The 27,044-nt window shown below is 41.7% G+C and overlaps 2 protein-coding genes across 5 annotated transcripts in view; both read right to left on the minus strand.

The window, feature by feature from the left end:
- Positions 1–13,393, minus strand: part of kcnt2b (potassium sodium-activated channel subfamily T member 2b) — an 85,263-nt gene extending 71,870 nt beyond the window's left edge. For all 4 annotated transcript variants that reach the window (XM_080446709.1, XM_080446708.1, XM_080446707.1 and 1 more), the window contains exon 1: positions 12,935–13,393. In XM_080446709.1, coding sequence (XP_080302835.1) covers positions 12,935–13,023 — 89 coding nt within the window. In that variant the 5' untranslated portion in view covers positions 13,024–13,393. The remainder of the gene's footprint in view (positions 1–12,934) is intronic.
- A 1,596-nt stretch (positions 13,394–14,989) lies between these two features.
- Positions 14,990–25,676, minus strand: qtrt1 (queuine tRNA-ribosyltransferase 1; the record flags this gene model as incomplete). Its single annotated transcript, XM_080447772.1, has 9 exons — positions 14,990–15,765; positions 17,834–17,918; positions 18,457–18,566; positions 19,254–19,329; positions 22,821–22,959; positions 24,119–24,313; positions 24,504–24,642; positions 24,787–24,855; positions 25,386–25,676. 9 exons carry the CDS (start codon positions 25,674–25,676, stop codon positions 15,613–15,615), a joined length of 1,257 nt encoding a protein of 418 aa, XP_080303898.1. The 3' UTR covers positions 14,990–15,612.
- Positions 25,677–27,044: the final 1,368 nt, after the last annotated feature.

Below are 27,044 nucleotides of genomic sequence, written 5' to 3' on the forward strand. Positions count from 1 at the left end.
AGAAAACATCCCTTTTCTTGTGATTAAAATAAGTTTTTCCTTTACAAGTCTGACCGTGTATCTGAGTTCCAACAGATAAATGTTAACACTGGTGAAACATCCAGGTTCCAGGAGTGATTGAGTGGTACAAACGTTTTCTCTGTCCCTACGTACAGTTGTTGTTAAAAATGTGAGGAGGAAACTCAGCCAATCTTCCCAGTGACTGATGCCAGTGTCTATCGGCGAGGGCCCACAACGCTCCCCCCCCCCACCCCCACAATCCCTCCACGCAAACTAAATGAAAGCCATCATTTACCGGCGCCTGTGTATCTTACACTGACACTAAGTAAGCGTGCTCTATAGCCTGTCACTGAAACCGATTTTCCTGGACATCGCTCTCAGTTCACATGGATTAAAACATGCTATACATCATCTGTGAAACTGCCATATGTCTCCCTTCACTCTTGGTTCAATTGATCAACCACTGCCTCTCACTTCAGGGAAGAGATGTGCTTATCTCTTTTCGAAGTTATTTTACCATTTACTTGAAGGAGGGATGAAGAAAAAGAGCTTTCAGTGCTGGAAACGCTACACAAGGCTACCTATTCTTACTGTAGCAAGTCAGTCACATTCACTGCTGCTGGTCCATTAGAAATCGTTTGTTCAATGAAGATTCCGCTGACATCCTTCCTCTCTAAAGTCAATCGTAATGCAGCGACAAATTGGTGCAGAGCTAAATGCACGTTCACAGCTCTATTCAAATCCACCGGGTGACATTTTATCTCTTTGTCTCCTCACATTGCCAAGTACCTCCTGATAATTGCCTCTGATGTGCATGGACATTTAACATTTGATCAAATCAAAATGAAATCTGAATCCACTGGAAAAACTTTCTACAATTACTGCCTGGGAGATGACATCCGCACAACGCAAGATAGATGTAATATGAGAAGAATCTTCTCTGTGGCTGCTAACGCGGGTCCTTGGGGCTGTTGCTTGGAGCCACGACAATTCCTGTGGTGTATTAAGCTAACGCAATTTGGGACGAAGGGACCTGCGATCAGTGGACAACTGTGTTTGTGACTCCCCCCCCCCCACCTCCCTACGCCCCCCCCCCCCAAACACACACACACACACACACACACACACACACACACACACACACACACTGATGCTGTTGAATCTATCCACAGCATCCAACTCTGCATGACCCCAGGAGAGCTCGGACAAATCCAAGCCAGTGCCATGGCTCTGCTAGCAAGCTCCATAGGCTTGATAGGGCTTTATCAACCAGGATTCATGTGGCTAGTCCTCCTATAGTTCTAGGCTCGAGTATTTCAACGTAACTTTACTAACTGGAGGCTAACATACAAAAGAATGCTTCAACAGTACCACTGATGAGAGTGACTGAGTGATGGTGTAGTGGTCTAATGATCAGATGCTCAGCACAGACATTCCATGTCCAAATCCCAGTCCCAATAGTTCAATGCTAGAGTACTTTGACATTTTCAAAAGAGGTATCATTGAAATGCAAAAGAAACCATTTTCGTACTTTGAAAATAAGGCAATGTAGAGTCCAGAGTATAATATCCACATGGAACATCCTGCCACGGTAGAATACTGGCCTCAGAGAAAATGCCTTATGATGTGAGGACTGAAGTAGATATCAAAAGAAAATCTAAGCCATCTACCACTGAGTTTGAGGTGCCCTGGACCCTTCAAATGAATTCTCATCAGTGAGAGAAGACTGACTGCCCTGTGTGGGAGGGCAGTCAATATACTCCTACATCAAGCAGGCATATATCGTATTTTGAGTTGGCTATTCTTTTTTTGTTTGTGACCTATTTATTAGCTAGACACGGATCCAGTAGATGTGTTATTTTCAAATGTTTACCTATTATGACATGTCCAGAAGATGGACGCTAGGGTTCAAATGCTTATAAGCTATCTTCATTGTTTCTTTTGGGGTCACCGTCCACGTAGCCGTGCCGACGATGCGATCGACCTCCTCGCCAAAGACTCCTGGGTCAGCGGCCCTCCTGGAACCCACGTCCCCTCCCCTCATCCATTCTGATTTCATTAATAAATGTACTTAAACTTACTTAAAGGTGTGGTTCTTGATTTGTGAATAAACAGTTAAGACTGATGATGGGTTCTTGGTTTACCTATGATCCTAGATTATTGTCTATGCATTTGATGTATTACCTCGTGTTTTCCTTGCTTACTGTAAATCGCTCTGGATTAAAAGCGTCTGCTAAATGCCTAAATTGTCAATTGTTACTGTAAATTGTAAATTCTGACAATGCAGTTTAATGACGCATGACCCATTACACACATCACTGTGTTATGCAGGCGGACAATAAAGGTGTCTATCTCTCTGTTGCTTTCTCTTCTGTGATGCTGCTGTGATATTGGACCTGGGAGATGATGGTTATGAGCTAGGGGATCCGTTTGTTCTTCTGGCGCACTTTTACACTCTTTCTTTTGGTTTTATTTTTTAAACAAGTAAGAGAAAAGCTCTTAAGACTCATGTTGGTTTTCCTTCCTGTCGCACTTCACTCCACTCAGAATGCTTGCTGGTTCTCCTGAAAGTAGGCTCCTCTTACAGTTCCTACATTTCCACCGTACGAGCCCTCTTTCATGTCTATGTCTATCCCTACTATGCATTACAAGTCTACCCTTTTAGCCAGAGGCTGGGGACACTGACTGAGCAAAGAGAGAATTGTAATTTGATCAAACTCTTTGAGTGTGAGTGAGTGAGCCCAGGCAGTGTGTGTCATAGCTCTCTGCCTGCAGGTGACCGTCATGATGTCTCCGCTGTGCAGCAGTGGTTCCCTAACAGTGCACTGAAGCACACGGCTGTGTCCTTCGTTAGAACAGCGGTTCTCAACCTTTTCAGGCCACGAACCCCTAAGATTATAATATTTGACCCGGGGACCCCCCAAAATAATCATATTTGAGTTGAGGCATTTCATTAGTTTGACTCGGTAATACATATTGTGAAAATAGCCGATCTACAAGCTCACAAACGCGTGGCATTGTGAGCTTGTAGATAAGCTATTTTCACAATGTTTGCCTCTATTATATTATTTGACAATTTGGCCAATGTTTGACCAGTTTTAAAAACAAGCACTCCTTTTTCAATCTGACTGGTTTTCCAATCATATTGTAACATATATACTGTATATATTATATATATATACTGTATTCACCACAGTATATTCACTTTTTCACCACCATATATTTTAGAAAATAGTTAAAATAGCCGATCTAAAATAGCCGATCAGTAGCAATTTTCACTATGGATACAGGTGTGCCTTGAGATTTTGACTTGCTTATTGGTGTGCCTTGGGCACAATAAGTTTGAAAACCACTGCTGTATACAGTACACAGCCTTCTCATTAACAGAACCTTAATTAGCAGGTACACTATACAGGGATTAAAGCAAAATAAAATCTCACGACTGAAACATTTTCGTATGACCAAGTCCTAATCTGTGATTTGTGAAACAGAGTGAAAGGACCCCACGACACTAGCGCTGTTTCCTAAACAATTAACACAATATGTAACATTATGATGTTTTTGTAATACTGTTTGTCACCTGCCAACCAGGTGAAGAAATCACAGACTGAGGCTTTAACCTTTGCTTTTATGAAACATCTGAGCCCATTGGGGGTTTTATGGAAGATGCTTCGAAACATAATTGCTAGTTTGACCACGTCAAATGCTCTAATCTTAAAATCATAACCGAAAACAGCCTATCTAACAGTGCTCTCAATGCGTCACGCATTGGGAGCTTGTAGATAGCCTGTTTTGTTTTCACTGTGTGACATGTTTCCATAAAAGACATCGTGGCTTCTATGGAATCCAAATGACTGAAATCAGTCGTGACAACTTTAATCCATAGTGTACAACAGTGGTTCTCAAACTTTTTCATGTCAAGGACCCCCAAAATGATATGTATTTGGCTGCGGACACGCCCATCTCAAAACTATTTTCTGCCAGGGATTTTTCAAAAATAGCAAATATACAAGCTCATAGCGCGGCGAGCTTGTATATCTGCTATTTTTTAATAGCCAAACTTTAAAATATGGTTAAAGTTGTGACGCCATATTAACAAATATTAACACATCTTGCTGGGGACCCCCTGGTGCCCCCTCAAGGACCCCTGGGGGTCCCCGGACCACACTTTGAGAACCAATGGTGTACGAAACCTTCACCTTACAGCCGACCTTCCTCATGCAGGCAGGACAAGTGCTTCCCCCTCCTCTTCTCTAATGAGCTCTAATGAGACCTGTCTTACGGTGACCCCCCACAGAGCAATACCTCCTTTATGCCAATACTCATTAAGGTTTTTGTTGACTGTTTTTTTTTTCTTTCTCTCCTTTAAATTAACAGTGAAGGACACAGGGTAATGATTCAATTGTCGGGTCACAGATGTCACTCTTATCATCATCCAGCTGCGTCCCCCCCAGCTCTGCTGCGGTGGCTTCCATCAAACACACACACACACACACACACACACACACACACACACACACACACACACACACACACACACACACACACACACACACACACACACACACACACACACACACACACACACACACACACACACACACACACACACACACACACACACACACACACACACACACAAAGCCAGCCAATTACTTCTAGTTAGAGTAAGAATAAAAAGCAATGACTGTCCAGCTTACTTAGATGTATACGTCAAGGTATACACTTTGTTATACCCTGATGAAGTCTCGAGTCTGAGACCAAACACATCAGTGAATCCATGCTTAAATAAAGGATTTTTTAAATAATAATGAGAGTAGGGTAGGAATGGGACGATATGAAAATTACAATTCACAATTATTGTGGCAAGAATAATTGCGATTAACGATATTATAGCGATAATCAAAATATGCTTTTGTTGACCACTTGAACCCCCAGCATCCATATTCTGTGGGGAACGTTCGCCAAAAATAGCCGATCTACAAGCTCACGACGCGTTGTGCGATTGTAGATCTGCTATTTTTGGCGAATCGATTGAAATAAGAGCGTACCAAATGTGCTCTTCACAGGTCTGTTTTATCAAGCAGTCATTCACTTTGTCATCGTGCAGTGCACGCCATCTGTACTGCTATACGCCCCCTATTTATGCCTGCTATTCAGACAGGTTGCTTATCAAGTCTACAGTATTGTCTTCCTCACTGCAAGATCTAAATGGGGCCTCAGAGTCAATTTCAGCTCGCGGGGGGGGGGGGGAGAGGGGCTGCTGGTGGCGTTGGAAAACTGCCACAAGTATTGATGTGATCGATGCGTTGATGGACCATGTTCCACGTTGGCCTTACTAGATTAAGCCTTGGAAGGACATATTATGGGAGTAGGGGGACATGGCGAGAGACGGAGATTGAGTGAGGGAACATGTGGTGGCGACAGCCAATAAGGTATTGTCTTAAGGACAAAAGGCTGTCATTTGTATGGTAATTCCAGACTCAGAGAGAGACTCCCACAGAGACGGCGCAACTGTGCTGTTGTGCACCGGCAGCCTGTTGCATTTCACATCAACTCCAACAATTGAATCCACACAGAAACAAGCGTGGCAGATGCGCATGTATCCTGAATGCACAAAAACACCATCAACATCCCCAGACAGATCGAGGCCCCGTGTTTTGTGTGTGATGTTGGATCACAATAACTGTTATTATGCTTTCAGAGAGAATATCCAAGAAAGACTGTCGGAAGAATACTACAATGATACAGCACCACCTCATTCCAACACACTTTGCTAGTTTGGGATGGCTCAGGGTAGAAAATAAGCAAATCAAAATGGGATTTATATTTAAGATAATCAAAGGGACAAGCGCCCTCAACACCCTCATACCTGACTAACTACTTCTCCAAAGCGAGTGACACCCTCAGCCACAACCGAGAGGGAGCGACCATGATCTGGTAATACCCAAATATAGAAAAAAAATTCTCATTCCACTACTCTGCCACCAAAAAGGTGGAACGCCCTGACACCATCCATTAGAAGATGTGAAGCACTGGTTTCTTTCAAAATTGGCCTGAAAAAACAACTATCAGTTAGACCACATAAAGGGGAGGTAAATGTGAATCCCCATTGAAAGGAGGGGTCATTCCCTGCCGCCGTTTTTCCCTTTCCTCCTTTGTACATACATGTATAGTGTTTGTATTTGTTGATGACATGTATTTTTATGTTATTTGTTATGCTATGTTGATGAATTGAATACATAGGACCACAATGGAAGCAAGTCCCCAAGACTTTTTTGTGTTATCCTTTCAGCCTGAACGTCTGTCTGTACCACGTGCTGATTACATTTCTGACTAATAAAGTATTCAATCAATAAAAAATCAAGCAAGAGACAGAGAGAGGCAGAGAGAGAGAGAGAGAGAGAGAGAGAGAGAGAGAGAGAGAGAGAGAGAGAGAGAGAGAGAGAGAGAGAGAGAGAGAGAGAGAGAGAGAGAGAGAGAGAGAGCGAGAGAGAGCATTAACCCATTATTTACACAGAGTTAATATAACACAGAGGATGTTACTGTGCACTGTGTTGCTGATTTGACTTGATTTACATAGAGGTGGTCAGATATCTCTAATATCAACCATCACCTAAAGTGCACCCACTACAGACGCAGGGGATTTATATATTATTTATATATTTTGGAGAGACTCTGGGCTGCCCTTTGACTGGAGAAAGGCCTGTCAAGCCTTGAGGAGATTTGTTTCATTGTTTGGTCATCTGGCATTTGCTGATCAAAACAATAACCTCTGACTCACTGCCAGAGAATATAAATAGTGGCAGAGAAGGCACGCTCCTATGGATCTGAGCACGATCCATTTCTGCAACACTAGACTAGGTTGGCATGGACAACTATTTTAGATCAATTTCAATTTTCTCTCTCCAATTTCTGTCTTGATGCTCCACATGCGTATAGTCCCTGTCACTGCCAACCCATACTGTTTGGTCTCAAGTCATACAACCACGTCTCCTCCGATACTAGAGAGATGTGCCTATACCATTTTCTCCTTCCCGATACCAATTCCCATACCCATAACTTGCATATCGGTCGACACCGAGTACCGATCCGATACACAGTGGTTCTCAAAGTGGGGTCCAGGGACACCTCAGGGTTCCTTGAGGGGGTTCCAAATGGACCCCAAAACTCTGAGAGTGTACAAATGGATGGGTCCATTTGGTTCCATTTGCACAATTTCAGAGTTATGGGGTCCTTGAAATTAAAAGGTTTGAGAACCAGTACAACATCAATTAAAAAATATGACTGTAAATGAAATATCCTTATGTGATAAATTACATGGTATTGGAAGGGCACAGACTGTCATACTGCCCGATACAGATAGCAGCATTTTAGGCAGTATCGGCTTTTCCGGTACTGGCATCGGTATCGGAACAACTCTACTCTACTATCTCTCACGAGACTGTCCATCATCATCAGCCGGTCAGACAACCAAATCTTGCGATACTACTGAGCCTGAAACGATACCTGCCGCTGTTTAGATGCCTCAATAAAATGGCGTACTGTGCACATCGAAAAAAAAACGGTGATCACAAAACAACCTGTGATATGTCTTCTTTTATATTCCTGAACCGATTATATGACAACGGTCGCAATCGTTCGGAAATAGAGTTTGCTAATAAGCTGGTCCAGCTGACTCTCATTCACTGGAACTTCCGGTGCGAGTTTGCCACCCATGAGCGTCCAGCATATGTCCCTTCCTTAATTTACCTTCCTTGAATAAAACCAGGAAAGAGTGGTGGATGTGAGCCAAGACCAGCGACACTTTTAATATTACTAATAGTACAGGCAGGCAGGTGGCTACTATGCCCTCAAGTGTGTAAAATCAATCATAACTCAATTCCCTTCTAAATTCTGCCAAATCCCACTCACATTCTGTGAGCTGTTAAAAGAATATGGTAGAATGTATTCCACAGAGATACTGTAGTGGAGAGCTCTTGAAAGAGGAGAAAAGCATGATATTGGAGGCACTTAAATCATAACAATGACGGTGTGGGGCGGGTGGAGGACCGGGAGGAGAGCCAAAGTGGTAAAAAAAAAAAAAAAAAGAGATATGGATGAATTTGTAAGATGAGAGCAGAGGATCATGGGAAGAGAGAGGGGTAGGTGGTCCCAGGAGGTCAACACTAAACAGTAGAGGGGATTACAAGGCTCACTATTGTTTTCACTTGATTGATTGATTTTATCTGGAAAATTAAAATACAATACACTGATATATAGCACCTAATCTATCAGGATATTGCAGTAAAGTCACATGACTTATTTCCGTTGCCCTAGACTAGGCTGGAATGCAGGCAGGAATAGAGTGTAACATGTACTCATACTGTATAGCACATTGTTACAGTATGTAATTTTATTCCATTCTTCCCCACCTGGTTTACACCATGTGTCAGGGAGATAACCTATGTGTACACACGTGTCTCTAGATGCATCCCTATGCCCATGGGGAACATGCATATCTTTAGAGGTGTTAGCTAGAGAGTGTCCTTACATTAATTGACCTGTGCTGGGGTGGTGTTTGCATTAAGCCATAGTGCTGCAAGTATCGGTTATTTCTTCAGCAATTATTCTATCGATCACGTTTCCCATTCGTATTTTTCCCATAGTAACAACTCAATTAACCACTTATATATTGTGAACAATATTTATAGTATAGTTTGTTGATTACTTTTGATGCAGTAATTATATTTTTTATTTTCTTTCTTTCTTTCTTTTTTTTGTATGTATCAAAAATGTCTTAAAAGTCCTTGTCTATTGACAGAGATGACTCTGGGGAAGGTCGTAAGACCAAATGAATGAAGTTAACCGAATGAATCAATGTTATCGATTATTTAAAAAATATTGATAATCAATCATTTTATCCAACTAGGCCTACTCTGGAACGATTCTGGACAACCGACCTATCCTGTTAGGATCTGGTGAAAACCAGAGGACAATCTGGTGGAGGAGCCAAGGGCCTTGCAAAAAGACTTAAGTAAATTGAAGGCCTCTGTCGGAGAAAATATCCGTAGGGATGTCGTGCAAACGGAAGACATTGCTCATATTGTCAGAGGCCGTCCTCCCTTAAGCCAATTTTACAATAGAATTGCACGACACTGTTGTGAGACAAACTATAAAATAACGCTTAATCAAAAAAGTAATAAATAGAATGCCTACGGAAATGATTGACAGTTTCAGCCCTACTGCCCTCCATAACATTTATAAAGGTATGTGCTCCAAGTCTGCATACATCTGCACTTAACGTGCACACACACACACACACACACACACACACACACACACACACACACACACACACACACACACACACACACACACACACACACTAAGACTGTGGAGTGATGGACAGCATGCTACTGGATATACCCTATAACCCACTCAGCAGGGACTTTGTCCTAAGTGGTCTATACTTGGTTGCCTCCATTTTCACTCTACACCTAATCTCTTTGTCAAACATGCAACACGTTGTGAGCTTTAAGTATTTACCTATTTTTTTTGCTTAAAGTTCACCTAACATGACATGCCCAGAATCAAGACTCTACAGTTCATGTGGTTAAGTGGGTGTTAAGGCTGCAATTCATACGTTTCATGTCTGAGCCCAGGTCTCCCGCATTAGAGAAAAACTGTCTACTGCTCTGCCAATAAGTCAATCTCCGCTTGGTCAGGGGAGATATTAAGGTTTTAACCTTCGGGCAGTTCTATAAGGCAATCTCTGCTTTATTCTGGTGAGATATCAAGCTTATAATGAGCTTTAGGCAGTAAGTACTACTTGCCAATCAGTAGCTGTCCTTTCTCACTGGAAGAGTAGGGAGATCACCTCCAACCATAGCAATTGTGCTAGTATATTGTATTAACTCTACCATACAGATTGGTTAAAATAGTGTTAATTCATTCAAACTAGTTCCGGACTGCAGCTTTAAAGCACATCTTTTGCAGCCTTTCTGTCACACTGCCACACGTCTCACCAAACGAATCTAAATCACTCTGTTGTTAATAGCATCAACATGCCTTTGAATGTTATTGTTTTTCTCCTCCTCCTCTCTTGTAACCCTGAGGTTAAGAATCAAATTTTCTTTCTTTGACTTTTCCTAGAAACAAAGCGCTGCCACCTGCTTCAACAGAAGCCAAGTAATTATGTGACTGAGGTCACACTGTACTCTGGCTTGGTAACATAACATTAGTCCTTGGGCAACGGCTGATACATCACCAGCAAGGCCACCGGTGGTGAGTGGATCTCCATGGTCTGGGGAACAGGTGATGGGGATGGGTTTTGAACAAAATGAATCCCTCTTGGAGGCTAACCACTTTCAACCTGGCATCACTGTCAATATACGTGAACATTTTCTAAACATAAAAAAAATATATATATACAATAATAGTGACAAATAGTAACAATAGCCAAGCTCACAGAGCTTGTAGATCGGCTATTTTCGCCGTGTTACACAGTCGTACGTCGGCGTGTTACACAGTCGTTTCTGAAAAACCTTTCGCCGTGTTACACAGTCGTACGTCGCCGTGTTACACAATTCTGAAAAACCTATGTTTCTAGTGGTTCTGAAACCTTTTCATGTCAAGGACCGCCAAAACTATATGTATTTGGCCCTACTCTTCCAGTGGCCGCGGATCCCCGTCTCTAAATATTTTGTTCCAGGGACCCCCAGAAGCAAATTTTAGTTAAACATTTTCGCTTTAAAAAATTTATATATTCAAAGATTTGCACACATTTTTCAAAAATAGCAGATCTACAAGCTCGCAGCGTGGCACGAAGTGACACACTGTGAGCTTGTATATCTGCTATTTTTGAATAGCCAACGCTAAAATCTAAAATGACACAATGCTTTCCCGGTTTTAATGGGTTAACAAAGTATCTGTGTCATTTTAGACTTTAGATATATACTGTATATAGCACATTGGTTGGCTATACAATTTTTTTTGCAAATCTTTGAATATGTATATATTTTTAGAGCCAACATTTTTAACTCAAATATTTGCTTCTGGAGGTATTTTGAGATGAGGGTCTGCGGCCAAATACATATAATTTTGGGGGTCCTTGACCTAAAAAAATCAAGGCTTCATGGGGTGTGTAATTGATCAAAAATAAGTTACTATTTGGGTGAACTACTCCTTTAAAGTACCTGTCCACCACTGCGAAGTCTAGGCGTTCAACTCCACATTGCACTCGGGTCTATACACGAACACGAATTGATTGGCATTATGACTTAATTGGGGTAAAAAAAAGGAGACCACCCACTCAAGTCCACAAGCAAGTCTAGTTTTGGTCCCATTTCCTCCCCTAGCAACAAGGGAGACCAAGCATGAAATGGAGGTTAAGGTTTCCCATTAGAATCGATAATGAAATGGCCAAATGAGGTGTTGTATTCTCCCATCTGACATGGCGGGGGCAAGGACATCAAAACAAATTAGAGTTTAAGCACAGGTTAATTGCCTGGAACACCCACCTAAAATTGCAAGGCACACAGCAAAATCCTGAGTTGTTAATTAACATTCAATTTAAATTTAAATTAACATTCTTGATTTCGCAGTTGCAGGTGGCACATACACTCAAGGTGTAAATGACTGTAATTATGGCTTTTAGAAATAACATGAATATTAAATAATATTTAATAAGGGAGGAGAGGCCCAGTGATATCACTCTGGGCCTTTCTCTATACTCCCTGGTTTCATTCCTGGTTCTCCCTCTTGCTGAGGACGACCCAAAGGAACCATTAGACATGATTTAATGTAAGAGGGGACACTCTAATTACCTGACATTTAAATAATAATGATGCATAATAGGTTCATTGAAACTCGGCTATTCTTAGAATGGTACTCCTTCAAACTTGTTTTTTTTCCTTTCCCCCTGCAGTGTCAGTCCACAGTATTAGTAGCTGCTGAATTATTCCTCAAACAATATGTATTACAGTATAGTTACCACATAAACCAGGCGGTCTTAGACAGGGGGTCCTCAGACTACAGGGGGTATGCCAAATCTTTGTGTGATAGGATATTTTTTTTACATTAACCACTTAAACCCTATAGCATCCCTATTCTAAGAAGATCTTTGGCCAAAAACAGCAGATGTGAGCTTGTAGAGCTTGTATACTTGTACCATTACCTGCTGTTTTTGGCAAAGAGAGGGGAGAAAAGAGCAGACTAAGTACATAGTGAGAGGTCAAGTTTACAAAATATTAACGGTTTAGATGTCTGAAAATACACATGAATCTAACATACACTGATGACAGTGCTGTCAAACAAGTCTATGAAGCATATCTATGAACTCTATGAGAACGTTTAATCTAGACTGCATTGCAACACATTTTTATACAATATGTAGTGGGGGGGGGGTCCCTGCTTCATCTCTCTCTCAGATAGGGGGTCCTTGGCCTGAAAAACATTGAAGATCCCTGACATATAGACTATATATATAGGCTACTCTCAGTCTCTCAAGCCCACTGGCTCGATCATGCAACCTGTTGCAGCAGACAGTCACCCACAGCAGGGGTGTGATGCAGACGCACCAGTGATATTGCAACGTTAAAATACATAATATATCCTGTAGAACTATTTGTTATTATAAAGACATATAGCCTTGGATCAAAACTATGTATATTTTATCGAGTCTGACTTTTACTTTCATATATATATGCAAATGTCAAAATCGATTAAATACATCTATGATAGTCTTGATCCAAGGCTAATAAAGACACATCGTTTAAGATAAGTCCGAAACTTGTGATGAAATGCAAAAACATAATCATGTATATTAGGTTATACTTTCTTTTTTTTTTTACCAGTAGACGTTCGATCACGCATAACACACAACCTGCTGCAATTGTGCGTGTATAATATAAATGTAGCCTAAAGCGATGTGAAGAGTTTTCCAGGACCTTACCTATCGTCAGTTTGCCAGTCCCCGAGCAACAGGTCGCGGAACCGGTACCGCGGAGGCAGCGGCAGGACCTCTTTCTCCAGCTCGACCATCGTCCCCTCCTCACAGCACCGACACAACCTGAAGCAGGGAACACAAACCGCGCCTCGACACTGTATACAGTGTGGAGGAGGATGATGGATCTCTGTGATCCCCACCGGCACCACCACACAAACCAAACTCTTCCTAATCAAAACGCAGAGAACCGATACAACTCATTGCATCCCCCCCCCAAAGTCAACTTATTTTCTTCCCAGAGACGCTGTTATAGCTCCACTACTTTCCTTTCTCCGAGAGACAACAGGTCGACTCGTCCGTCGTAATGCGCGCGGGTAGCTCTGGCTACTTTTACTGTGACAGCTGGTGGTGGAGTCAGTGTGCAACTGGTTGTTGGATGAACATCATCGACATCCTCTGGTCGATTGGAAAGCTGTGAAACTAACCAGCGATTGGACGAACTCGCCCGCTAGGAATCCTGTCATCAACACTTAATAGCCTACTGTCTGTCATCAACACTTTCACTTTCTTTCTTTCCTATTTTTTTGGGGGGGGGGGGGCTGGGGATATCAAACCCTGATCAATCTAAACATGCATATGTCCATAAATAACTTACATTACTATTCATGACTCATAGGCTATAGATGGGCTATATATATGAATTAATGTGATCCGGATGGATCCATATTGAAAATATTCGGAAGCTGCTTAAATATAGATGAAAAGGCATTCCAGTTCATTTGCAAGCATAATATAGCCCCCTCAGATGTGCATTCATTTGGAATGCTTGGCAGTTTTGCAAGGCTTTCTTTGGCAAGCTGTTCATGCTCTGCAATAAAATAATCACATTCAGTTCAAGGCACTAAGAAGTCGTGGGATTACCAAAATTTCCAAAAATATTCATATGAATTATTCATTAATAATCTTAATTCAATTCACAAAGCTATTAATTTTGCTTCTGTTCTACTATGGCTATACTGCTCTGCTAGTTCATTTTGTCTCGTCTTTGTACAAGTTGGTTAATATGTAGTCATCTGCCTGCAATAGAAGTTTAAATTAAATTGTAATGAAGTGAGAAATGTTGGCTGACGCACGCACGCACACACACACACACACACACACACACACACACACACACACACACACACACACACACACGGCTTTAATGACATAACATGGAAGATGGTAGCCTACAGGCTACTTTGGATACTCTATATGAATGAATGAGTTTATTTAAAAAAGAAACAACAATTCTAGCCAATATAGACAATTTTATGTTATCCACAAGTTTCCTAGGGCGTTGTGGTGGCTGGTGGGCATGTATCAGGGATCAAATCGACAGGAATGATGCCCACAACGCGCTAGGAAACTTGTGGATAGAAACACTGGCTGATAATTTATCAGTTGTGAAACATATAGGCTTGTTAATCAATTTAGTGTCGCGTTTTGGTGTGGTTTTGCCCTCTAGTGGTCGTGTCATAATTATACACGATCGTTCGTTCGTTGAATGCAGTGAGTGCATGGTTCTCAAACTTTTTCGTGCCAATTAAGGACCCCCAAATTAACATGTATTTGCAACGGACCCCCATCTGAAAATATGTTGTGCCAGGGACCCCCATACTAGATTTCTTTTTGTTAAAATGGTTCACAAATATTAAGTTGTTTTTTTAACACCATTTTCAATGATGTAAAGGGTTCAAATGGTTAGAAATAAATATGTTCATGCTACAGTAGCCTATTTTAAACTAATATTGCTGAGGACCCCCTGAAACCCCCCCAAGGATTCCCGGACCCCACTTTGAGAACCACTGGATCAATGTATTGAAATCCAAACAGACTTGAGGCAGACAAGCTGTAGGCCTTTCAAGTGTCAAGTAGAGTTATAGGGGAAAACAACTGATTTATTTATACTTTGCAATTGTGGCAATATATATTTTGCCTTGCATTTTGGTCAGGAATGGAAAATTACGGCCTTGGTGGGGGGTGGGGGTGGTGGGGAAATAATATGTTGAATACAGTACAAATGCATATGTCTCTTTATGGAAAACATAAATAAGGTGTAAAAAAAAAAGGAATGGAAAATTACAAAAGGTATAGAAAGGAAGTCAAAATACGACTTCTTAACCTGTTAAAACCGGGAAAACATCTGTGTTATTTTACTTTAGCGTTGGCTATTAAAAAATACAGATATACAAGCTCCCAGCGTCACTTCGTGCCGCGCTGCAAGCTTGTACATCTGCTATTTCTGAACATATTTTTTAACATCTTGAAAAGTGTGAGAACTACTGGTTTAGAAGGCATTTGTAGAATCGGCCTCAGGTCTTAATGGGTTAAGTGGGTCTCGGCCTTGCTCTGTAGCCATGGTAACGACAAAAAGTGTGGTACCAGAGGGGATACATTGTTCCCAATCCTCAACCAGTTACACATTCTGATCATGAACATTTGGAGACAGACCATCCAACAGTATAAAAAAACATTTCAACACCACCAAGGCAAACTGGCAATGCAAATTAAAACAGTTAAAACACCAATATGAAGAATACAAAATAAAATAAAAACAAGAAAAAAACAAAAGGTAGCCTAATAAAGGTCCCAGCCACCACTAGAAACATACTGTAGCACCAGTCTTTCCAGTCTTTCCAGTTTTAGTCCAGTGAGATATTGACTGAGGCCAGGGCATCCACTGCCCAACTGGGGTACCGGTCACGGGAGGGGAACATTCGCTCCATGAACGTCCTGATAAACTCTGGGAACCGACCCTCCACGATGCTTTGTCTTACAGAACGCATCAGCGTGAGCTGCAAGAAAAGGAGGATTTTTTCATTTGAAAAACAATATTTTTAATTATCTTGACACATAAATATACAAAAGCAAAAGGTGTACACAAAACCGTGTCGAATCGTGGCGTTTTGGGATTAAATGGACAATGGATCAAGTTCTGGAATGAATGGATTTGGATCTAAACATTGGAAATTGACATTGTCAACATTTGGACTTTATGTTGCCCCTCTGATTGGAGCCACATTGACTGCGGCTTGAGTGACAGCAGCGCATCACAGCCATCAGAAGCGGTGAGCAATACATTTGCGTCGGTTCCTTCTGTGTATTTGTTGTTTGTTGTTTGAACACAGTTGGAAGCGCTGCTGCTTGTCCATTGGGGACTGTTGTTAGTTGTGGCTTGTGTTGTGCGCGCTGGTTTGCCGCGATTGGGGGAGGTTTGGACAGGGGTTGTGAGGGACCTGTCCCTGGCGTGGGTTCTGAAATGTGGTGTGGAATCATCTGCTTGCTGTCCCTTTTCTAAATATGACAACATTCCATTTGTCACTTTAGATGTAATAGTAACACCAGATCTCTTTGAACCTAGCACCTTTATTTTTGCCATATTAGCAGCCATATTTGTTTCCAGCTCCAGCTGCTCCATTTCCCTTCTTAGCGGTTCCATGTGTACCTCCAAGGCATGTCTATCCTTGATCTTTGCTGCACAATAAGAGCAGCCATTTCTGCCTCAGCTTTTAGACATGCTGATGCTATACTTGAAGCTTTGGATCCTTTGGGTTTTTCTGCTTACATTTGACACTCTGTTACCAGGTTGAATTGTATCAAATGCTGCAGATGTTGCCTTATGTGACATTTCCTCCTGATGCCCAACAGGTACCTCTTCGGGAACTTATTTGATGCATTCCAACGTCAACAAGCCATTGTTTTACATCATCTATGCAATCTCTGTTGTATTTTGTAACTCGTGAAAACCATTCATTTTGCCTTTCCAGTTCAATCAATACAATACGTGAATCATGTTCTGCTTTTGCATTCTCATATAGCTTCATCAGTTTCTCCATTGTGATTTGCGCATCCTTTGCATTACCATAACTTTTCATTAGATCTTTCATTTCACATGTTTGGCCATAAGAGCAATTCACATTGAAGTGGCATCATCACTTGAGACATCATCAATGCCCTTCATCGTTTTACAGCCAGAAGTGTTCAAGTGAAGTGGTAGTTCAACGTAAGTTGAAGGAAGCGATTCAAAGCTGCAATCAAGCCCAGATCCATAATGCAATGCTCCAGAAAGGAATCAATTGGGTCTCACACCATAGAGGTGTATGGGAAAGACAAAATAGATCAGTGCGAATGGTCCTCAATTCCACCCTTAATGTACAAAATCTTGATGAGTAAAGTCTGCACACCATTCTGTGAAATTGAAGCTATCCTCAACAGCCGATGAATCAACAAACTTTCTAAAAATCCCAATGACCTTGACGCACTTACCCCGAGCCACCTTTTTCTTCTTAAGACTACACCTTCCATGGCACCAGGACAGTTTCAGAAGGAAGACATTTATGCTCGCCGCAGGTGGAGGCAAGTTCAATATACTGAATGTCGGATTTATTCAAATCAAAGAAAGTCAAAGAATATCTTCCCCAGTTACAGGAAAGACAACCCAACATCAAACATCAGATGAAACTTCACACCAGGAGACCTCGTGATCATAGTGGATGACTCATCGCCTCGGAACTCCTGGCTAACTGGAAACATTGTGAAGACCATTCTGGACAAAAGAGGACTCATACGTTAAGTTTGAATTAAGACCTAGACCGGATTTTTGAACAGACCAAGTCTGCTTTCAATACAGGAGACGGAGGATCTTTGAAAATTGACTTTAACATTTGACCTTTTTTACACCACAATACAGTACACCAGGGGTCTTCAACAGGGGGTCCGGGACCCCTAGGGGGTCCTCAGAGTTACTACAGGGGGGCCACCAAATCTTTGTGTGATAGGATTCCTACCGAAACTCAGCCTCTTGGCCCTACTTTTAAATGGTTTGAATAATTATTGGTAAGAATTAGTCGCTACAATACTGACCTGGTAGTTGATGTTGTGGATGGTGATATGATGCATGGCTGCCGTATCAGTCTTGAATAGGGCATGCAGGTACGCCCGACTGTGTCTGAGACAACAAGACAACAAGCATATACTTAACATCTTCCTTAACATGATATTTATTGTTTCATATATGCTGTTTATGTCTTTGTCCAAACACGAGGCACATTTGGCACTGTGGGTGCTTAAGTTCACCAAACTGGACGCTCCTTCAGAGCACTCCTATTCATTTAACCACTTACGCCCTATATACTTGGTTGTAAAACAAACAGCGAAAATAGCATATCTATGAGCGTGTTGTGAGCGAGCGTGAGTGTTGTGTTGTGAGCTTGTAGATATGCTAATTTCTATCTATATTTTTTATGACATCCCCAAAATAGCGATGCCATGTTGAAAATGTTTAAGAGCACCTTCCTCTCAGACCAGTCGGGGCACTCTCTGGATGATGTGGACTGTGGAGGTGTAGCTCTAGAGAAGGGCTATTCACTATAATGTGGATCAACCAGACTAAAATAATGCTGTTCATTTCTCCATTTATTAATTTCAATTGAGGCTAACATTTCATCCATGACACCTTCATCGTTTACTGCTGCCTCTCCTTTTACCTTTTGCAGGTGGGACACTGGCAGTCTGGGTCTATGGGTTGGAAGTCCTTGGCATACTGCTTTTGTTTGACCTGGAGAGATCCCCACGGCACCAGGGCAGAGCCAAACCTCTGGAGTAAAAAAGAAGAACATCACTGCAAGTAACAGTCAGACACAGATTTTCATCAACGAAAGCCCAAACAATTTGCAGCTTTGCATGAGTTTGCAATTTGCCTGTTGCTATCATTAATGCTATCATTAATGTACAAGTACACTGGTGATAGCCTGTTGCTATCATTAACCCATTAAGGCCTGAGGCAGATTCTACAAATGTCTTCTAAATCAGTTTTAAAACAGTTTTCTGAAACTGTTGCTATATCAGTGCTCAAGCTTTTTGGCCCCAGAAGCAAGGATGTGGATTTGTCACAAATTGTCACAAGATTCAGATTTTTCAAAAATAGCAGATCTACAAGCTCATAGTGTGTTATAGCCAAAGTATAAAACCCCACTTTGAGAACCAATGTGCTATATACAGTATATAGCTCAAATCTGAAATGACATAGATGCTTTCCCGTTCTTAATGGGTTAATGGGTACAAGTACACTGATGACAGCCACAGGCTGAAGATTCTGTACTCTTGTCAACCAAAACTATTCAAACGCATTATTGTCAGCTGTTTGAAAACCAGCCAAGTGTTTGGATTGTGAGTGTCTTGGTGACTCGCACCGGATTTGCCTTGAGCGCAGTGATGTTTTAAAGTTTTCTTTTACAGATGAAAGATGTATCAGTGTGCAAGGCCGGAATGTTTAAGTGCTTACTGCAGTGCGGGTGGGGAAGACGCAGTCAAACATGTCACAGCCCAGGGCAACACACACCACCAGATCCACAGCATAACTAGAACACACAGAAAGGAGTCACATCAATTAAATGCACACAAAACCCCCCCCAAAAAAACAAGCGGTGTCGCTCATATATTGCATAGCGGTGGCTATGCAAGGCTATGAAGGAGGATTGAAACTTCTAATTTTAGACTGTATTATTTGGCTGCTCAAACCAGCTATCTGGCCCAAATGTTCAATAATGATTCCTCAATTTCATGGTTGAGCATTGAGAAATTGGAACTCAAAGAGGACATCTGATATTCTGTATAAATGGGATGAAAAATCTATCAGAACTACCACTCAAAACCCTTTCATAATTCACTCACTCCCAATCTGGTTCAAATTACAACAACAACAGAACATTTGGGCGACATTGTTCCCTATCCCCTAAAACTCATTTATGGTGAAATAGATCTATTCCTATTCTGTACCAGAACAGACACTTAAACAGGGTATTACACATTTAGAACATTGCTACATAGCTGACATATTTATGACTTTTCAACAACTAAAACATAAATATCAGCTGTTTGACAAAGACTTTTTAAAATATCTATATATAAGAGTCAATTGTCAAGAACAATGGAAACTCCCTGAGATGTCACCCATTGAGGTTCTCTTTCACGAAGCTCAACCAGTGATTAGAACTATTTCTAAGGTACACAGCGCCCTGTTATCTCTGTCAATCCCAGGACTGGATAGATCTAGAAATAGGTGGGAGAATGACTTAGACAAAGAGATTGACCCAGAATTATGGAGGGGTCTAAGTAGAAATGTGTGTTACACGATGAAAGGTGTACACTTAACTCAAGATATATAGACTGACTTAATTTAACTTCTTGCACCATATTACTCCTTCCAAATTACGTGGGTATAATCCAAAAATATGATCCCTTTGATGTGATACAGCAGAAGGCACTTTCCTTCACTCTACTTGGCAGTGTAACAAGTTTTACAATCCTTTTGGCAGGGAATATGTGGTGCATTATCAGCAATCCATGGGACTACATTTCCAAGTCGATCCAGAAATATGGATGCTGGGCAACCTTTCGAATACTAATCTTACACGTTATTCCATTAAGCTTACAGCAATCTTATCGGCTATTGCCAAAAAATGCATGGCAATGAAATGGAAATCGGAACTCCCACTGGCCAATTGGATTGTGGCTTACAGAGGTGAACAGCTGTATACCCCTGGAAAACATAACACTCTCTCTAAGAAATAACATACACGTGTTTTATAGGATACGGCAACCCTTTCTTACTCAAAAATCGCCCATCCCACATCATTGATTGATCATTAGCATGGTCTGTCCATCCCACCACTTTTAATGTTTATATTAATATCAATATTGTGGTATAACAAAAACAGTATTATTATGGTAAAGACACTATCTCTCAATCTCTAAGTAATTGTTACACATTACTTTCATTAGTTACTTTTCTTATCATTGGCCAGGTTTCCCAAACGAATTTGAGCTCATGCGCAGCCTAGAAGCTGCGTAAGAGCCTCCACGCACCTGCGCAGTAGCAACCCCGCCACGCACTATCTTCATTAGTAGCAGCTGTGTGTGCTCTACGTGCCATCTAAACTGGCTTCAGGAGGCACCATCGTCGTAGGTGCTCAAGCGCACGGCATTACGTGTGTGCTAAAACTACATTCGCGAGACAGCATAGACGTAAAGACCTCCTGGACGAAGTCTACGTAAAGCCTACGTAAACTACGTAGTGCTGTCCTACGCTACACTGCAGTTTAAACACCCTTTGCGAAAGTGAAATGGATCATAAAAATACCAGAGCCAACTGTCAGATGTCCTGAAGCAGTCCACTCCAAATACAACTTTTGAATAATATATTTATGAATTAAATTACAGCGGTGAGGTGACATCTGCAAGGTAAATAAAACACTAAAGTGTCCCCATTATGCAAGTAAATTAAATATACTTAAAATACCAAAAGTAAAGGAATGCAGAATGTCCCATTTCCCAAATTTAATATGTATTAAAATCTTTTGAAAATAGCAAATCTACAAGCTTGTGAGGCGTTGTGAGCTTGTAGATCTGCTATTTTCAAAAGTTTTTATTCATAAACATGGCGAGCGCAAGAGCTGTCACTTTGTGAGAGGATCTGGGGACTTTAATCATAACGTTTAACTATAAAACTTCGAAATTAAGGAAACATGTTTAGCTCAGCATCATTTATATACCTTTAGTTAGCTTGGCATATGCTTAATATTTTTATCAGACGATCGGATCATCCGTGAGAGTACAATTTGTAAACTTCGGGTTCATGCATAGAGCGTTAGTGAACTCTCTGGGTACAGTCACACATGTCCGTAAAGCGTCCGTCAAGTTGCCGTACGGACGCCAGAAGTCCCATCCACTCCCATGTTAAAAAAAAAAAACGGAACGGTACTTCCGGTTTTAAACTTAACATGGGAGTGGATGGGACTTCCGGCGTCCGTACGGCAACTTGACGGACGCTTTACGGACATGTGTGGCTGTACCAACTAACGCTCTGAACCAGGGCTAGAAGCAGCGGAGCCGCCCGCCCGCCCTGTGTGTGTGTGTGTGTGTGTGTGTGTGTGTGTGTGTGTGTGTGTGTGTGTGTGTGTGTGTGTGTGTGTGTGTGTGTATATGTATATGTATATGTATATATATATATATATATATATATATATATATATATATATATAAATTAAATGTGTGTGTGTGTGTGTGTGTGTGTGTGTGTGTGTGGTCGGTCGGTCTTTTCATAGATCTATTTCGCTACGATGGGTGTTACTACCGCCCCAGGGCGCTTGTAACAAACTGCTTCGTAGGACAGCACTGCAGGGCTACGCCTCTCGCAGAAGTAGGAGGAGAGTAGGATACGCCATTCTGTCTCCCAAATGTAGTTTTAGCAGACACGTAACGCCGTGGACGTGGGAACCCATAGCACGTTGGGCACAACCAGCTGCTACTAATGAGGGTAGAGCGTAGGTTTCGCCGGGTCCCAGGCTCTTACGCAAGCTGCGTAGGCTGCGCATGACCTAAAATCTACGTGGCTGCTATGGTACTGCGCAGACTGTGTGGACACACGTAAGACCCGTCGTAGAACCTGCGCAGATGCTCAACGCAGCATCTCTACGAATCTCTTTGGGAAACGCGGCCATTATCATTTTTGTATTGTAATTGTCTTTTTCTTTTCTTTTTTTGTCTCCCTATTTTTAAGAGTATAACTGTATGTAGGTGTACGATGTGTTTGAAAACCGCAAACAAAAGGGTATTTATTAAATATAGTATATAATTAAATATTCAAATATTTTTTGACACAGAATAAAACGTTTAATGGTCATGATTCACCAGGAGCCTGGATGGCTTGGTTCCAGGCTTAAAATAATGTATATAAATATTTTCGGAAATCTCTATGGGGGAAATGAATGGGCTTTCTATCTGTGGCATCACAGAATGGCCACCACTGCTATGCCCTGGGCCTATAGGGAAATGTACTGCAGAAACACACCCAACGCCCATGAGGTATCGCGGCTTCTCTCGCGGCAGGCGGTCCGTGCTCAGCGTGATCATCCTCCAGAAATCGTCCTTCTCTTCTCCTCCACTCAGGCCTCCGATGGCGAAACCAGGAACGTCACGTTTAGTCATTTCTACAGAACACAAATTTGAACATGATGTGAAACACAACGAAGCCATGTGGTTGGAATAGGGTTTGGGATTCGGAACCCGGATACAACATTGAGGAACCATCACATTTGGAACCGTTTCCGGTTCTATCACACTGTTAGAGCTGGTTATGTGGACTTCACGTCTGCTATACAATTACAATACAAAGTTCTCAAATTCTTTAATTTCAAGGACCGTCATAACTATGAGAGTGTACAAATGGAACGAAATGGACCCGTAAGGGTCCATTTGGTTCCATTTGTACACTCTCAGAGTTACAGACCTGTAAGGGGCCATTTGGAACCCCCTATAGAAATCGTTAAAGGGATAGTTCACCCAAAAAAAAGTGAACTATCCCTTTAAGCCGATATTAAAGGAATCCAACCGTTTAGAGCAGTGGTAGGCAACAGGCAGCCCGTGGGCCAGAACTGGCCCGCCAGCGTTAATATCTGGAAGTAATTTTGGAAATAATTTACAATAGCTGACTGACAGTCCAGGTAGGATATGGACAACAATAGCTTTGAATTGATTAAATCAGGTATGATGAACAAATAGTTCTATATCCATTCTTTTAATGTTATGTTTTCACTGTCAACTTTCCTCTTGAGACTTTTGGATGAAAATCTCCTCTCACGTTTAAAAAACACACCAAGCTGTGTTTCACATGCCTCAAATGATACATTGTTTCTCTCCATTCTAAGAGACCTTGAACCATGAAAGAGCTCTTGTTCGAAAAAGAGTACTCTCTGTCTCCAGATAAAATGTTCACTAAATATCCTCTAAGTGAAACATTCAAGGATGACGCCTGCACAAAAAGGATTAGATAAGCATTTCTGTGTGCACCTGTAACATTTGATTCCACATGCTTTTTCTGTTATACCACATCTTTATGTAGTAACTTTTATAACAATACAGTTATTATTATTGTACATGTTTGTTTGTTGCAAGTTCCAGGTCCTAAATTAGCCATTGATTGTGTTCTGGCCCACCATCTAATGACTTTGAAAAAGTTTGGCCCGAGGCCAAACTTACTTGCCGACCACTGGTTTAGAGGGACTCGCTAAGGAACCGGAATAGTTAAAATCCTAAAGGATCCCAACCCTAGGAAGAGTTACACTACACTGAGGAGCAACAACTCTTTACCTTCCAGGCAGACTTTGCGGAGCTCTGCATTCAGCCCGCCCTGGATGATTGCGAACAGATTCTGTTTGTCTGCATTCTTATTGGCTGCTATGCAGCGGTCCAGCCAGCGGACGGATCTGTGCATGGCTTCCTCCACCCGGGGTCCTGTCAGTGTGCTGCTTACCACGTCATCCAGCTGCATCATGATATCTGACCCTGCATGGATGGAACCATAACTGACCTTTAGTGACAGCATATCAATAGCCAAGCATTTTGTTACTTTCAGTGTAATAAGATCATTTATTCCTGAGATACTGAGTCTAGACATTACATCCAACAGACAAAATAGGTATTAGATTAAATTTTTTGGCACAAAACAACCAGAGTAAAACTCAAGCCTACTGACCCAGACTGTTTTGTATTTCTATGGACTTCTCCGGAGTTAGAAGAATCTCTTTGCCATCATATGGAGACTTAAACTTGACCCCTTCCTCTGTCACCTCAGACAGTTCAACAAGAGACACCATCTGAAAGCCTCCACTATCCTGTGAGCAGAGGATAGAGCATTACCATCACACACACACCTGTCAGTATCTCATGTCTGCTCTTACTGTACATGTGTTTAGGATGCAAGGAGATACATACAAATCTAGATTTGTTTAGAAGAAAAAGAAAAAAAGGACACTCACTGTAAGGAGATTTCGCTTCCAGTTCATGAAGCCATGCAAATCGCCTGCTTTTTCAATTAATTCTGGGCCCTATGGATAGAGGGGAAATGAAGATAATAAGGGATACATTAAGCAGTGTACATTTACTCAAGTACTGTACTTAAGTACAATGTTGAGGTATTTTTACTTTACTGGAGTATTTCCAATTGTCAGTACTTTTACTTCAACTCCACTACATCTTAGAGGCAAATATTATACTGATGCAACGCATGGTGAGCTTGTAAGCCTACTGTAGATCTGCTATTTTAAAAATATTTCTATTTTTTTCAGGGCTTTTACTTACAGAGTATTTCTACACTGCAGTATTGATACTCTTTTACTTAAGTAAGAAATGTGAGAGCTTTTTCCACCACTGACATAATTAAGTATCTATTCTATATGAATACAGTTGACCTAGCCCTGAAACATCATGTGAACCATGGCTACAGTTGACCAAGAGTTTGAGTGACTGATGTTAACAACACACCAGTACTACAAGCAGCAGACCAGGGCGTACAATGAATGAACCATGAGACATGATGATAATAATAATGCTACTTTCATCGTAGTATTCCACATACCGGTCGCATGCCTAGGTGGTACGTGTTGCCCAGACATATGCGACACCCCAGAGCATCCAGCTGATCCACCGTGATGCCCTTTAGGGTTCCCTGGGTGCCGACGGGCATAAACACCGGGGTGCTGACCTCGCCATGTGGCAGCACCAGGTCACACGCTCTGGCCTTTGTCACTGGACATTCAGCGACCAGTCGCAGGGTCAGTGGCGACACCACGTTAGAGAGAGACTTCTTCAAAGACATGCTGTCATGAATGTTGTTAGACTCAACGCCACATCCTATGGGCGCCGCCATGTTGTAATTTGAAACACACGCTAGAACCAGCGTTGCCAGATTGTGTGAGAGAAATAAGCAACCAGGTCTTTGAAAACAAGACCATCTATTCTAGTCGATCTCCCAGCTCACAGTGACGCGTTGTGAGCTTGTAGAAAGAAAAGAGCTTGTAGAAAGAAAATAAATAGAAACATCTAGTAATTTGGGAATTTTTAAAAAACATTTTAACAACACAAATCTGGTACGGGGGGGTCCCACTCCCTGGTACAAAATATTTTCAGATGGGGGTCTTCAGGACAAGACAAATACATATTAATCTGGGGGTCCTTGACATGATAATGTTTGAGAACCACTGGTTTTATAACATTTAGGAAACAAGCCCAAATAAGCAACTACACTTTAGAAACAAGCCCCAAAAAATGCAACCCGCAACTACCAATATTTACAAGCAACTTTACAGAAAAACAAGCCAAAAGTCGCTTATAATAAGCAGACCTGGCAACCCTGACTAAAACGTGTGAGGTGACAGGCTCTCTATTGACAGTCCAGTTGACCAATGAGAAGCTCAGCTGTTAAATCAAAGAGAACCCCACGCCTTCTCAGGAGTGAAGTAATACCTCACGTCGCCAGCAGGGTCACAATTCTCCCCGCAGTACCCGTGGAAAGCCTGCTTTACCATTTACTGCTCAGTGCTCAGATCCGGTTCGGAGCCCGCCATCTATATCCGGGTAATTTTCACACAAATCACAAGCACGCACACATACAGTTTCCGTATCCGCTCTGGACCAGAAATGCAAACTTCAAAGTAGAATTGATCCCATTCTGCAATGAAGACGAAGACGTGATTGAAAGGCAGCTAAATCAGCCAATGAACTGGCCAGGATTCCAGACAGGAGGGAGGGGCTTCCACTTACCGGTTTTAGCATCGGATGTAGTCTCTCTCCTGACCGGTGTTGCCATGTCGGCTTATTATAAGCGACTTTGGGCTTATTTTTCTGTAAAGTTGCTTGTAAATATTGGTAGTGCGGGTTGTGTTTTTTGTGGCTTGTTTCTAAAGTGTAGTTGCTTCCCAAAAAAAAATCATTATTATTTAAACCGGTGGTTCTCAAATATTTCCATGTCATGGACCCCCAAATGAATTGTCCCTAAACCTCACCCCAGCTGAATTTTTTTTTTGTGCCAGGGAGCCCCGCATACCAGATTTGAGATAGAATTTTTCTATAATATTCTAAATATTTCTCATTTTATTGCAAGAGTTTTTGAAAACAGCAAATAACCGATGGGTTTTAAGTGCTCATAAATTGCTCCTTTTGGGCTTACTTTCCTAGACCTAGTTGCTTGTTTCTCCCTCAGAACCTGGCAACCCTGCCCCTGACCGGATGGCGATGC

Source organism: Gymnoscopelus braueri (genome assembly GCF_963280865.1).
Source record: "Gymnoscopelus braueri genome assembly, chromosome: 13".
Taxonomy (NCBI): domain Eukaryota; kingdom Metazoa; phylum Chordata; class Actinopteri; order Myctophiformes; family Myctophidae; genus Gymnoscopelus; species Gymnoscopelus braueri.